The sequence below is a fragment of the Carcharhinus amblyrhynchos genome, chromosome 2 (genome assembly GCF_965287045.1).
Source record: "Carcharhinus amblyrhynchos chromosome 2, sCarAmb.v2.hapA, whole genome shotgun sequence".
Lineage (NCBI taxonomy): Eukaryota > Metazoa > Chordata > Chondrichthyes > Carcharhiniformes > Carcharhinidae > Carcharhinus > Carcharhinus amblyrhynchos.
Window position 1 is genome coordinate 149,981,929 of NC_137325.1, and position 13,651 is coordinate 149,995,579.

The following is a 13,651-nucleotide window of genomic DNA, read 5'->3' on the forward strand; positions in this document are numbered from 1 at the left end:
TTCTGGTCCCCTCATGCTAACACTATAGTTAAGAAAGACCACCAACACCTCTAGTTTCTCAGACTTAGGAAATTTGGCATGTCCGCTGTGACTCTCACCAATACCATGTGCAGCATGGTGGCACAGTGGTTGGCGCTGCTGCCTCACAGCGCCAGGAACCCAGGTTTGATTCCCAGCTTGAGTCACAGCCTGTGCAGAATCTGCACGCTCTCCTTGTGTCTGTGTGGGTTTCCTCTGGATGCTCCAGTTTCCTCCCACAGTCTGAAAGAAGTGCTGGTTAGGTGTTTCAGCCATGCTAAATTTTCCCTCAGCGTACCCGAACAGGGACCAGAGTGGCAACTAAGCGATTTTCACAGTAACTTCATTGCGGTGTTAACAAAAGCCTGTTTGTGAGACTAATAAATAAGATTTAGAATTAAAAACTTAAACTTAACTTTTTCAGATGTACCACAGAAAGCATTCTATCTGACAGCTTGGTAGGGGCTCCTGCTCTGCCCAAGACTGGGCTTCATGAACAAAGCCCAGTCCATCAGGCAAACCAGCCTCCCATCCATTGACTCTGTCTACACTTCCCACTGCCTCGGCAAAGCAGCCTGCTTAATTAAGGACCCCACACACCCCAGACATTCTCTCTTCCACCTTCTTCCATTGGAAAAAAGATACAAAAAATTGAAGTCACGTACCAACGGACTCAAGAACAGCTTCTTCCCTGCTGCTGTCAGACCTTTGAATGGACCTACCTCGCATTAAGTTAATTTTTCTCTACACCTTAGTATGACTGTAACACTACATTCTGCATCCTCTCGTTTCCTTCTCTATGAATGGTGTGCTTTGTCTGTATCGCGCACAAGAAAGAATACTTTTTCTATATACTAATACATGTGGCAATAATAAATCAAATCAACATACCGTTTGCCTTCTTTACTGCCTGCTGTACCTGCACGCTTACTTTCAGCAACTAATGCACAAGGACACAAGGTCTCACTGAGTGTACACCTCTCTCAATTTACATCCATTCAAATAATAATCTGTCTTCCTATTATTGCTATCAAAGTGGATAACCTCACATTTATCCACATTATACTGTATCTGCCATGCAGATACCCACACACTCAGCCTGTCCAAATCACACTGAAGCATCTGTATCCTCCTCACAGCTCACCCTCCCACCCAACTTTGTATCATCTGCAAATTTGGAGATAATACATTCAGTTCCCTCTTCCAAATCATTAATATATAATGTGAACAGTTGGGGTCCCAGCACAGATCCCTGTGGAGCCCCACTAGTCACTGCTTGCCAATCAGAAAAAGACCCATTTATGCCCACTCATTGCTTCCTATCTGCTAACCAGCTTTCTATCCATCTCAAGACATTACCTGCAATCCCATACATTTTAACTTTATATAGTTGTCTGTTACGTGAGACCTTGTTGGAAATCTTCTGGAAGTCTAAATAAACCACATCCACTGGTTCACATTGATCAACTCTACTAGTTACATCCCCAAAGAATTCCAATAGATTCATCAAGCATGATTTCTCTTTTGTAAATCCATGCTGACTGTGTCTGATTATCCCACTACCTTCCAAATGTTGAGTTATGAAATCCTTGATAATGGATTCGACCAACTTCCCCAGTACCAATGTTCGACTCACTGGTCTGTAGTTCCCTGTTTTCTCTCTACCTCCCTTACATCAGCGACCCTCCAATCTGTAGGAACCGATCCAAAGAACTTCAGAAAATAACTACCAATGGATCTACTATTTCCAGGGCCACTTCCTTAAGTATTCTGGGATGAATTAGTGGGGTAAATGCATGGGATTGTGGAGATAGGGCAGAGGAGAAGGCCTGGGCAAGTCAGGTTGATTGGCCATGCTAAAATTGCCCCTTAGTATCCTGCGATGTGTAGGTTAGAGGAATTAGCAGGTAAATATGTAGGGATATGGGAATAGGGCCTGTGTGGGATTGTGGTCAGTGCAGACTCGATGGGCCAACTGGCCTCTTTCTGCACTGTAGGGATTCTATGATTCTATTCTATGAAGATTTATCCACCATCAAATTTCCCCAAAACCATTTCTCTACTAATGCCGATTTCCTTCAGCTCCTCACTAAAACATGTTTCTCTCAGCATTTCTGGTACATTATTCATGTCTTCCTTTGTGAAGACTGAAGCAAAGTATAAATGTAATTCCCAGCCATTTCTTTATTCCCCGTTATGAATTCTCCCGTTTCTGACTGTAATGGGCCCACATTCATTTTTGTCAATCTTTTTCTCTTTACACACCTATAGAAACTTTTAGTCAGTTTTCATGTTGCTGCTAGCTTACTTTCACACTCTATTTTTCCCTTCTTAATCTATCCTTGCTCCTCCTTTGCTGAATTTTAAACTGCTCCCAATCCTCAGACCGATTGCTTTTTCTTACCAATTTGTATGCTTCTTCCTTGAATCTGACACTCTAATTTCACTTGTAAGCCACGGTTTGGCCACAATTCCCTTACTGCTCTTGCTCCAAACAGGAATAAACAACTTCTGGAGTTCATCTATTCATCCTTTAAATGCCTGCCATTGCCTGTCCGCTGTCTTTCCCAGTCCATCATGGCCAATTCATGCCTCATACCATCATAGTTCCCATTACTGAGATTCAGGACTATCCACCTTGACAAACAATTCTACCATATTACGGTCACTCGTCCCCAAGGGTTCTCTCACAGCTAGATTGCTAACTAATCCTTTCTCATTGCACAACACCCAGACCAAGGTGGTCTGTTCCCTTGTTGGTTCCTTAGTGTATTGCTCTAGAAACCATCCCGTATACACTCCAGAAATTCCTCCTCTATTGTACTGTGACTAATTTGACTCCCCCAATCTATATGCAGACTGCAAGGCAAATGGCGGCTCAGATCGGACCTAAAGGCCCTTTCAATTAAGGAAATGAATTATGCAGTTCCTCAGGGTGTTTTCAGTACAAGCAAATAAAATTGAAAACCATTTGTTCATACCAACTTTTCCCAGTACAATCAGTAAAACCTTTGCTCCGGAGTTTGCTTCGTCCACTAAACCGAGTGTATGGTGTCGAAATTTGCTGATGACACCAAGATTGGGGGGGAAGCAAATTGTGCGGAGGGTGTGGAGAGTCTGCAGAAGGATCTAGATAGGCTGGGCGAATGGGCCAGGAAATGGCAAATGGAATTTAATGTTGGCAAGTGTGAGGTGGTCCACTTTGGTAGGAAGAATGGTAGGAAGGACTATTACTTACGTGGCGAAAAACTGCAGCAGGTGACGGTGCAGAGGGACCTCGGGGTCCTTGTGCATGAGTCGCAAAAACCCAGCTTGCAGGTGCAGCAGGTGGTCAGGAAGGCGAATGGGATGCTGGCCTTCATAGCGAGGGGGATTGAATATAAAAGTAGGGAGGTCTTGCTGCAGCTGTATAGGGCATTGGTGAGGCCGCAGCTGGAGTACTGTGTGCAGTTTTGGGCGCCGTACTTACGCAAGGATATTTTGGCCTTGGAGGGAGTGCAGAGGAGGTTTACTAGGCTGATACCGGAGTTGAGGGGGTTGAGCTATGAGGAGAGGCTGAATAAACTGGGCTTGTACTCGTTAGAGTTTAGAAGAATGAGGGGAGATCTCATTGAGACGTATAAGATGATGAATGGGATGGATAGGATAGAGGTGGAGAGACTCTTCCCGCTCAAAAAAGACAGTAGGACTAGGGGGCACAGCCTCAAGATAAGGGGGAGGCGGTTTAGAACGGAGTTGAGGAGGAACTTCTTCACTCAAAGGGTGGTGAATCTCTGGAATTCTCTGCCCGTTGAAGTGGTGGAGGCTGCCTCGCTAAATATTTTTAAGAAGCGGGTTGATGGGTTCTTGATAAGAGAGGGGATTAAGGGTTATGGGGAGAGGGCGGGAAAGTGGAACTGAGCCACGACAGATCAGCCATGATCTTATTGAATGGCGGGGCAGGCTCGAAGGGCTAGATGGCCTACTCCTGCTCCTATTTTTTATGTTCTTATGTTCTAAAGCCAGGAACTAAAATTTACAAAGACTTGACAAAGGTCCTTGGAAAGCCACTGATCATCGTGGAACAGTTCAATCGATGGAATCAAGTGGAAAGTGAAAAGCGTTGCTCACTTTGTGGCAACCCTAAAAAACCTGGCACAACATTGAGTTTAGTGAGTCATTCCAAAATATTCTTCGAGATATTCTAGTTTGTGGTCTTCAAAATGAGGCTATCCAAAGAGGATTGCTTACTGAACGTGCTTTGACTTTAAAGACAGCAGTAGAAATCAGTGTCGATGGAACTGGCTGCGAAAGAGACTTCCCAATTTGGTTCAGGAATGGAGATCCACAAATTGGAAACTGCGTGTAAGAAATCAAAAGAGCAACAGGCATGTCACAGATGTGTCAAAATGAGTGCTGGAGCGAGGAAAGGTAATGCATGAATTGTGGCAAAATGAGTCACATTGCAAAAGTGTGTTGGGCTAGACCAGCTTTCCCTGAGGAGAATATTCAAAGAAGAATCTGGCCACCCTTATGATGATCAAGTTAATTTCCACAAAAGGAATTTACAAATTGAAAATTGACTGCAAAGAAGAGAATGTGCAGAAATATGCTGAAGAGCTCTGACTGCGAGTCTTATTCATACAGGGTGAACCACACAGGTTCACGGTGATTCTGAAGTGGACAACCTATTAGGATGGAGGTTGCTATTAGTGCTGCTGTATCCTTAATTCCTGAGATTAAATACCAACAAAAGCTGCAGCAACTTCCTGCCAAAGCCACTGATAAGATTTTAAGGACAGACACGGAAAAGATCATTCTTTTAAAATGCGACATCATGACCAACATGGAGTTGAGTGGACAACATCAAAGACGTCTCTCTCTGGCAATTTTCCAGCTCATTCAGGAGATCATGGGTTTTTTTTATTTGTTCATTCATTGTAAAAAGTCTGACAACACCAGGTTTTAGTCCAACCTATTTATTTGATAATATACTCACAAGCTTTCGGGGTTAGTATATTGTGAGTATATTATCAAATAAATAGGTTGGACTAAAACCTGGTGTTGTCAGACTTTTTACTGTGTTTACGCCAGTCCAACGCCGGCATACCCACATCAGCATTCATTGTCCAGCTCTAGCTGCACGAGGGCAGTTGAGAGTCCCCCACATTGCTGTGGCTCTGGAGTCACATATAGGCCAGACTGGGTAAGGACAGTAGATTTCCTTTCCTAAAGGACATTAGTGATCCAGATGGATTTTTAACCACAATCAACAATGGTTTCATGGCCATCAGTAGATTCTTCATTCCAGATTTTTTTTACTGAATTCATCTGTCGTGGTAGGATTCCAACCCGCATCCCCAGAACGTTAGCTGAGTTTCTGGATTAATAGTCCACCGATAATACCACCATGCTATCACCTTCCCTGGAGTTCAAAGACAAAGCGGAAATGATCCTGTGATGGGGAAGGTGATGGATATGGTAATAATAGAAACGATAACCGGAACGCATCAACCACATCCCGATTTAAAAACTTGTGTGTCAAGAAAGCCTGAGTTAACAGTGCAAGGTGGGTGTCTATTGTGGAGAATGCAAGTGATCGTTCGTCCTAGTCTGTGTGGAAGAGTTCTTGATCAATGACAAGGATGCCTTGGTATAGTCTGAATGAAAGAATTAGCATTTAGTTATTTTTGGTGGCCGGGTCCGGATGCTCAGACTGAAGAAAACGTTGGACAGTGTCAATCCTGTGCACGAATAAGAAATACACCACCGTTATCTCCTTTACACCCCTGGGACTGACCTAAAATCCCATGGACATGATTGCATGTAAATTGTGCTGGTCCATTTGATGGTTACATGTTCTTGTTATGATTGACAATAACTAAACAAACCATTGAAAGACTTGAAAAAGATTTGGTAAACCGGGACAGATTGTTAGTATGATGGTTCAATTTACTTCATATGAGATGAAGGATCTTCTCAAAGTAAATGGTATTTAGGATATCATCCATCAACCAATGTCTTTAAAAGCTTCAAAGGGGCAAGGTTCATTATCACATCATGTGAGCAGATTTTCAGATTGTTACAGAAACGCTACTCATGCCACAAGCTAAAACTCACCTACATTAATACTCCTAAAGAGAAGGTTGAGAACTATATCTGATTTGTTGTGACCTCCAGAAATTTCAGTTGGCATCAACAACAATCTCAAATTGTTAGCTGAGAAATGAGTACAAAACAAGGCCCATTTTAATGAGTATATGGAGTGTTAGTGCGTAATTATGCCATGAGTAAGAAATGGGTACCAGCCAGAGTTGGAGCAAAAATAGGACCAATTTCTTATTCAGTTCAAATGGAAAATGAACTAGTTTGGTAGTCGGCAGCAATGTGGGATACTGAATGGTGGAGCAGGCTCGCACAGTCTGGTTACTGTGTGGGGGGGATGGGGGGGTTCAGTGAGGTCTGGTTTGTGTGTGCGGGGGAGGTTCAGTGGGGTCTGGTTTGTGTGTGTGGGGGAGGGGGGGAAGGTTCAGTGGGGTCTGGTTTGTGCGTATGGGGGTTACAGTGGGGTCTGGTCTGTGTGTAATGGGGGGTTCAGTGGGGTCTGGTCTGTGTGTAATGGGGGGTTCAGTGGGGTCTGGTTTGTGCGCACGGGGGGGGGTTCAGTGGGGTCTGGTTTGTGTGTATGGGGGGTTCAGTGGGGTCTGGTTTGTGTGTATGGGGGGTTCAGTGGGGTCTGGTTTGTGTGTATGGGGGGTTCAGTGGGGTCTGGTTTGTGCGCACGGGGCGGGGGGGTTCAGTGGGGTCCAGTTTGTGTGTATGGGGGGTTCAGTGGGGTCTGGTTTGTGTGTGTGTGGGGGAGGGGGGAAGGTTCAGTGGGGTCTGGTTTGTGTGTGGTGGGGGGTTCAGTGGGGTCTGGTTTGTGTGTGGTGGGGGGTTCAGTGGGGTCCGGTTAGTGTGTGGTGGGGGGTTCAGTGGGGTCCGGTTAGTGTGTGGTGGGGGGTTCAGTGGGGTCCGGTTTGTGTGTGGTGGGGGGTTCAGTGGGGTCCGGTTAGTGTGTGGTGGGGGGTTCAGTGGGGTCCGGTTTGTGTGTGGTGGGGGGTTCAGTGGGGTCCGGTTTGTGTGTGGTGGGGGGTTCAGTGGGGTCCGGTTTGTATGCAGTGGGGGGTTCAGTGGGGTCTGGTTAGTGTGTGGTGGGGGGTTCAGTGGGGTCTGGTTAGTGTGTGGTGGGGGGTTCAGTGGGGTCCGGTTTGTGTGTGGTGGGGGGTTCAGTGGGGTCCGGTTTGTATGCAGTGGGGGGTTCAGTGGGGTCCGGTTTGTATGCAGTGGGGGGTTCAGTGGGGTCCGGTTAGTGTGTGGTGGGGGGGTTCAGTGGGGTCCGGTTTGTATGCAGTGGGGGGTTCAGTGGGGTCTGGTTAGTGTGTGGTGGGGGGTTCAGTGGGGTCCGGTTTGTATGCAGTGGGGGGTTCAGTGGGGTCTGGTTAGTGTGTGGTGGGGGGTTCAGTGGGGTCCGGTTAGTGTGTGGTGGGGGGTTCAGTGGGGTCTGGTTTGTGTGTGGTGGGGGGTTCAGTGGGGTCTGGTTTGTATGCAGTGGGGGATTCAGTGGGGTCTGGTTTGTGTGTGGTGTGGGGGGGTTCAGTGGGGTCTGGTTTGTGTGAGATGGGATTGACTCATGTCTATTCACTAGCTGTGGGAAGGAAACTATTCCATATAGTGAGAAACAAAGATCGCAACCAGAAAGGAGTCTGGTGCACTTTGTTTTTTGAACACAATTACCACATCTGCCCTCGTCACCCCGTACGTACTAGTCCCAGCTGGGGAACAGGCTGTTCCGATGCATTTTATTCCCAAATTCTTGATCTGAAGCATGAATTTTCAATGCAAATTGGACCAAGGAACATGAAAGGCAGCCGTTGTCCCAGTACAGACCAGTGCAGAGGGATGTGTATCAACTCAATCCAGCTGAATGAAAGGAGTGCAGCTAGTCGCTGGAACTCCGTCCATTACACAACGGCCGGGCACAGTTACTGTCCATTACACAACGGCCAGTCCATCAGTCCCAACACTCAATCATCCTTTCAAGGTGAAATGCAGCTTATTCTTGAGAGTAACAAGAAACTTCTCTCAAAACTCCATCGCAGAATGGAGTTCCACAGCGTGGCGCGCACCCCCCTCCGCCAGACTGGCAATACTTGGTTTCCTGTCTGCTTATCCATTTTCAATCCACACCACAATATCACTCCCTAAAATCCCATCTGCTTTATTTTTTCACACTAACCTGTTAAAGTTTATTTATCACAATTAAGGCTTACATTAATGCTACAATGAAGTTATGAAGTGAGTGTGAAATCCCCCTAGTTGCCACAGTCCGGCAGTTGTTCGGGTCAATCCACCCAACCAGCATGTCTTACAGAATGTGGAAGGCACATGGGAGGAGCACTCGGAGGAAACCCACGCAGATATGGGGAGAACATGCAAACTGCAGACAGTGATCTAAGTCGGGGATGGAACCCGGGTCCCTGTGAAGTAGCAGTGCCAGCCCATGTGTTGCCCGTATGTGGGATACTATCAAAAGCTTTCTGGAAAACTATATACATGACATTCATCACCGCACTCTCATCTATTCTGCCAGTTACGTCTGCAAAAAAACGCCAATACGTTTATCAAACACTATTTTCCCTTCATAAATTCACACTTACTTTGTCCCTAGCTGTGATTGCAACACTAGATTCCACACCCTGCTTTCCTTCTCTATGAATGGTACTCTTTGTCTGTATAATGTGCAAGAAATAATACTTTTCACTGTATCCTAATATGTGACAATAATAAATCAAGTCATTGGTGTTTTCCAAGTGTCCTGTCATCACATCCCCTATAATAGACTCTCAGGGAACTAAAGGTGGTGGCCATGGAATTAACGGATGCATTGGGTGCCATTTTCTAAAATTCTGCACATTCTGGAACAGTTCCAGCAGATAGGAAGGTGGTCAATGTAACCCTGGAACCCTCGTGATATTGTCACTTGACTATTAATCCAGAAACTCAGCTAATGTTCTGGGGACCCAAAGCAAATGCTGGAATTTGAATTCAATTAAAAACAAATAAGAATCTACTGATGACCGTGAAACCATTGTCGATTTAATGCGGAGAAGTGTGAGGTAATTCATTAATGCGGAGAAGTGTGAGGTAATTTACTTTGGTAGGAATAACAGATGTGTCGAGTATAGGGCTAATGGGAGGACTTTGAATAGTGTGGATGAACAGAGGGATCTAGGTGTATGTGTACATAGATCCCTGAAAGTTGGGAATCAAGTAGATAAGGTTGTTAAGAAGGCATACGGTGTCTTGGCGTTTATTGGTAGGGGAATTGAATTTAGGAGTCGCAGCGTCATGTTGCAACTGTACACAACTCTGGTGCGGCCGCACTTGGAGTACTGTGTGCAGTTCTGGTCCCCACATTACAGGAAGGATGTGGAGGCTTTGGAGAGGGTGCAGAGGAGGTTTACCAGGATGTTGCCTGGTATGGAGGGGAGGTCCTATGAGGAGAGACTGAGGGATTTGGGGTTGTTTTCGCTGGAAAGAAGGCGGCTAAGAGGGGATCTTATTGAAACATATAAGATGATTAGAGGTTTAGATGGGGTGGATAGTGATAGCCTTTTTCCTCGGATGGGGAAAGCTAGCACGAGGGGGCATGGCTTTAAATTAAGGGGGGGTAGTTATAGGACGGATGTCAGGGGTAGGTTCTTTACCCAGAGGGTGGTGAGGGATTGGAATGCCCTGCCTGCTGCAGTTGTAAATGCGCCTAGTTTGGGGGCGTTTAAGAGATCTGTGGATAGGTTTATGGACGAAAAGGGATAGGTTTAGGTTAGAGGGTCATTGTTTTTTAACTGGTCGGCGCAACATCGTGGGCCGAAGGGCCTGTTCTGCGCTGTAATGTTCTATGATTGTCAGAAAAACTCATCTGGTTCAGTAAAGCCTATTAGAGAAGGAAATCTGCCATCCTTACCCCGGTCTGGCCTACATGTGACTCCAGAGCCACAGCAATGTGGTTGACTCTCCACTGCCCTCCAAGGGGCAATTAGGGAGGGGCAATAAATGCTGGCCAGCCAGCGACGCCCATGTCCCAAAAATGAATAAAGATAAAGGAGACAGAGAGAAAATGGGGAACTGCAGACCAGTTAGCCTAATCTGAGTGGTAGGCAAAATGCTAAAGTCTAGTATAAAGGGTGTGATGACAGGACTCTCTCATTCCCCTACACCCTGCCTAGCTACTTCACAGCCCCCCTCCCCCACATACTCTGCAAACACTCCCTCTCCCTGCTCATCCCCTACTCCAACCACCCCGATCCCCCTCCCCCGTCCTACCTTCTCCCCAAACACCCCCTTCACACTCTGCCCGCCCCACGCCACCCCCTCCTCCTCCCCCACCCCACTCCCCCCCTTCCCCCTGCCCCATTCCCCCCCTCCCCTTCCCTATCCCTGCCCCCTCTCCTCCCCAACCCCCTCTCCTTCCCTATCCCTGCCCCCACCCCCTCTCCCCCTTGCACCCCTGCCCCCCACTTGCACCCCCGCCCCACTTGCACCCCTGCCCCCCCCACTCGCCCCTCCTTGCACCCCCGCCCCCCCCTTGCACCCCCACCCCCCCCACTCGCCCCTCCTTGCACCCCCGCCCCCCCCTTGCACCCCCGCCCCCCACTCGCCCCTCCTTGCACCCCCGCACCCCCCCACTCGCCCCCCCCTTGCACCTCCGCCCCCCCCCCACTCGCCCCCCCCTTGCACCTCCGCCCCCCCCCACTCGCCCCCCCCTTGCACCTCCGCCCCCCCACACTCACCCCCCCCTTGCACCCCCGCCCCCCCACTCGCCCCCCCCCTTGCACCCCCGCCCCCCCACTCAACCCCCCTTGCACCCCCGCCCCCCCCGCAACCCCTCTCCCCCCCGCACCCCACTCGCCCCCCCTTGCACCCCCGCCCCCCACTCGCCCCCCCGGAACCCCTTCTTCCCCCCCCGCACCCCCCACCTTGCACCCCCTCTCCCCCCCACCCCCTCTTCCCCCCCCGCACCCCCCACCTTACACCCCCTCTCCCCCCCAATCCCCCCCCACCTTGCACCCCCCCCACCTTGCACCCCCCCCACCTTGCACCCCCTCTCCCCCCCCACCTTGCACCCCCACTCCCCCCCCACCTTGCACCCCCACTCCCCCCCCACCTTGCACCCCCTCTTCCCCCCCCACCTTGCACCCCCTCTCCCCCCCCCACCTTGCACCCCCTCTCCCCCCCCCACCTTGCACCCCCTCTCCCCCCCCCCTTGCACCCCCTCTCCCTACCTTGGGTAGCTCTCTCAGTTGATTCGAGTCCAGCAGCAGTTCCTCCAGGCTGCGGCTGTAGCGGTAGATTTCCTCGGGGACGCCGCTGAGGGAGCAGTGCCTCCGGTCCACCGACTCGATGTGCCGGTTACACCGCCACAGCGGGATACACTTCAGCATGTCCGGGCTGCGAGAGGCCGAGGCCGGGCCGCGTCCCCACACTGCGGCCTGGGCCCGAGCCCCCTTCCCGGAGCCGGCCGGCCCGCTCCGGCCTCCCGCTGCAGCCTGGGCCTCGCCCTCAGTGTTCTGTCCCCGGGCCTGGCTGCAGCCTGGGCCTCTCCCTCAGTGTTCTGTCCCCGGGCCTGGCTGCAGCCTGGGCCTCGCTCTCTCCGCTTCGGCTCTGGGCTGGGCCGCTCTGACGCTCCGTCGTAGCTGTGACCGCATCACGCACTGCACGTCACCAGGCCCCGCCCCACCGCCATCTTTGTGAGGGGCAAAGATCGGCTGTCCGGGCAACAGCCGTGGAGCGGGGCGTGGCCCAGGTTAGGGGGCGGGGCTGGAGCCTCACAACACCATATCCTGCTGTGGTAGCAAAAGCCACTAGCTTTCGGAGTGCTGCCCCTTTGTCGGGTGACTGGGAGTTGTGTTCACAAACAGGATATATAAAGACACAAACTCAATTTATAAAATAATGGTTGGAATGTGAGTCTTCACAGGTAATCAAGTCTTAAAGGTACAGACAATGTGAGCGGAGAGAGGGTTAAGCACAGGTTAAAGAGATGTGTATTGTCTCCAGACAGGACAGTGAGAGAGATTTTACAAACCCAGGCAAGTCACAGGGGTTACAGATAGTGTGACATGAACCCAAGATCCCAGTTAAGGCCGTCCTCATGTGTGTGGAACTTGGCTATCAGTCTCTGTTCAGCGACTCTGAGCTGTCGTGTGTCGTGAAGGCCGCCTTGGAGAATGCTTACCCGAAGATCAGAGGCTGAATGCCCGTGACCACTGAAGTGTTCGCCAACAGGAAGGGAACAGTCTTGCCTGGTGATTGTCGAGCGATGTTCATTCATCTGTTGTCGTAGCGTCTGCGTGGTCTCCCCAATGTACCAGGCCTCGGGACATCCTTTCCTGCAGCGTATCAGGTAGACAACGTTCGCTGAGTTGCAAGAGTATTTACCGTGTACCTGGTGGATGGTGTTCTCACGTGAGATGATGGCATCTGTGTCGATGATCCGGCACGACTTGCAGAGGTTGCTGTGGCAGGGTTGCGTGGTGTTGTGGTCACCGGCTGGGTAGTTTGCTGCGCACAATGATTTGTTTGAGGTTGTGCAGTTGTTTGAAGGCAAGAAGTGGGGGCATGGGGATGGCCTTGGCAAGATGTTCGTCTTCATCAATGATATGTTGAAGGCTCCGGAGAATGTTGTAGCTGCTCCGCTCTGGGGAAGTACTGGACGACAAAGGGTACTCTGCCACGTTTGTCTTCTGAGGAGGTCAGTGCAGTTTTTCGCTGTGGCACATCGGAACTGTCGATCGATGAGTCAAGCACCATATCCTATTCTTATGACGGCATTTTTCAGCATCTGTAGGTGTCTGTTGCATCCTCCTCATCTGAGTAGCTCCTGTATATACGAGAGCTTGTCCATAGGGTAGCTGGAGAAGTGGAACACCGTGAGGTTATCCGTGGGCCTGCAGTACAGTGAAATACTGGTGACTGTCCTTGATGGAGATGTGTGTTCAAGTTGACAGCACAGTTACGAGCAATAGAAGAACATTCTGCCCCTCGGGGCTTGCTCCACCATTCAATATCCCACGTTACTGCTGCTCACCAACAACTGTTCACCCCCTGCTTAGAGCCAGCCTTAAAATATCCTTGAGGAAGAGAATTCCAGAGACTCACCACTAGAGAAAATTTCTCATCCTCTGCCTTAAGGTCTGCATGGTGGCACAATAATTAACACTGCTGCCTCTCAGTGTCAGGGACCCAGATTCAATTCCCAGCTTGGGTCACTGTCTCTGTGGAGTCTGCATGTTCTCATGTCTGCATGAGTTTCCTCCCACAGTCTGAAAAGATGTGCTGGTTAGGCTGATTGGCCATGTTAAATTGCCCCTACAGTCAGGGGTACTAGTTAGGATAAATGCATTGTGTTATGAGGATAGGGCCTGGATGGTCAGTGCAGCCTCAATGGGCCAAATGGCCTCCTTCTGCACTGTAGGGATCTATGATCTCCATCTGAAATGGATGACCCCTTATTTCTACTGTTGTTTCACTGTCCTTTTCTAAATGCAGCTGTACTCACATTTAATCCCTTTGGTCCCTGGGCTGGACTGCAGCCTGGGCCTCTCCCTCGCTC

General features: G+C 49.6%; 1 protein-coding gene across 1 annotated transcript in view; it reads right to left on the minus strand.

Annotated features, from left to right (window-relative positions):
- LOC145359617 (protein scribble homolog) overlaps positions 1 to 11,703 on the minus strand; it is a 226,077-nt gene extending 214,374 nt beyond the window's left edge. The window contains 1 exon segment of the mRNA XM_080214324.1: positions 11,322 to 11,703. Coding sequence (XP_080070450.1) covers positions 11,322 to 11,480 — 159 coding nt within the window. The 5' untranslated portion in view covers positions 11,481 to 11,703.
- Between the last annotated feature and the right edge of the window lie 1,948 nt (positions 11,704 to 13,651).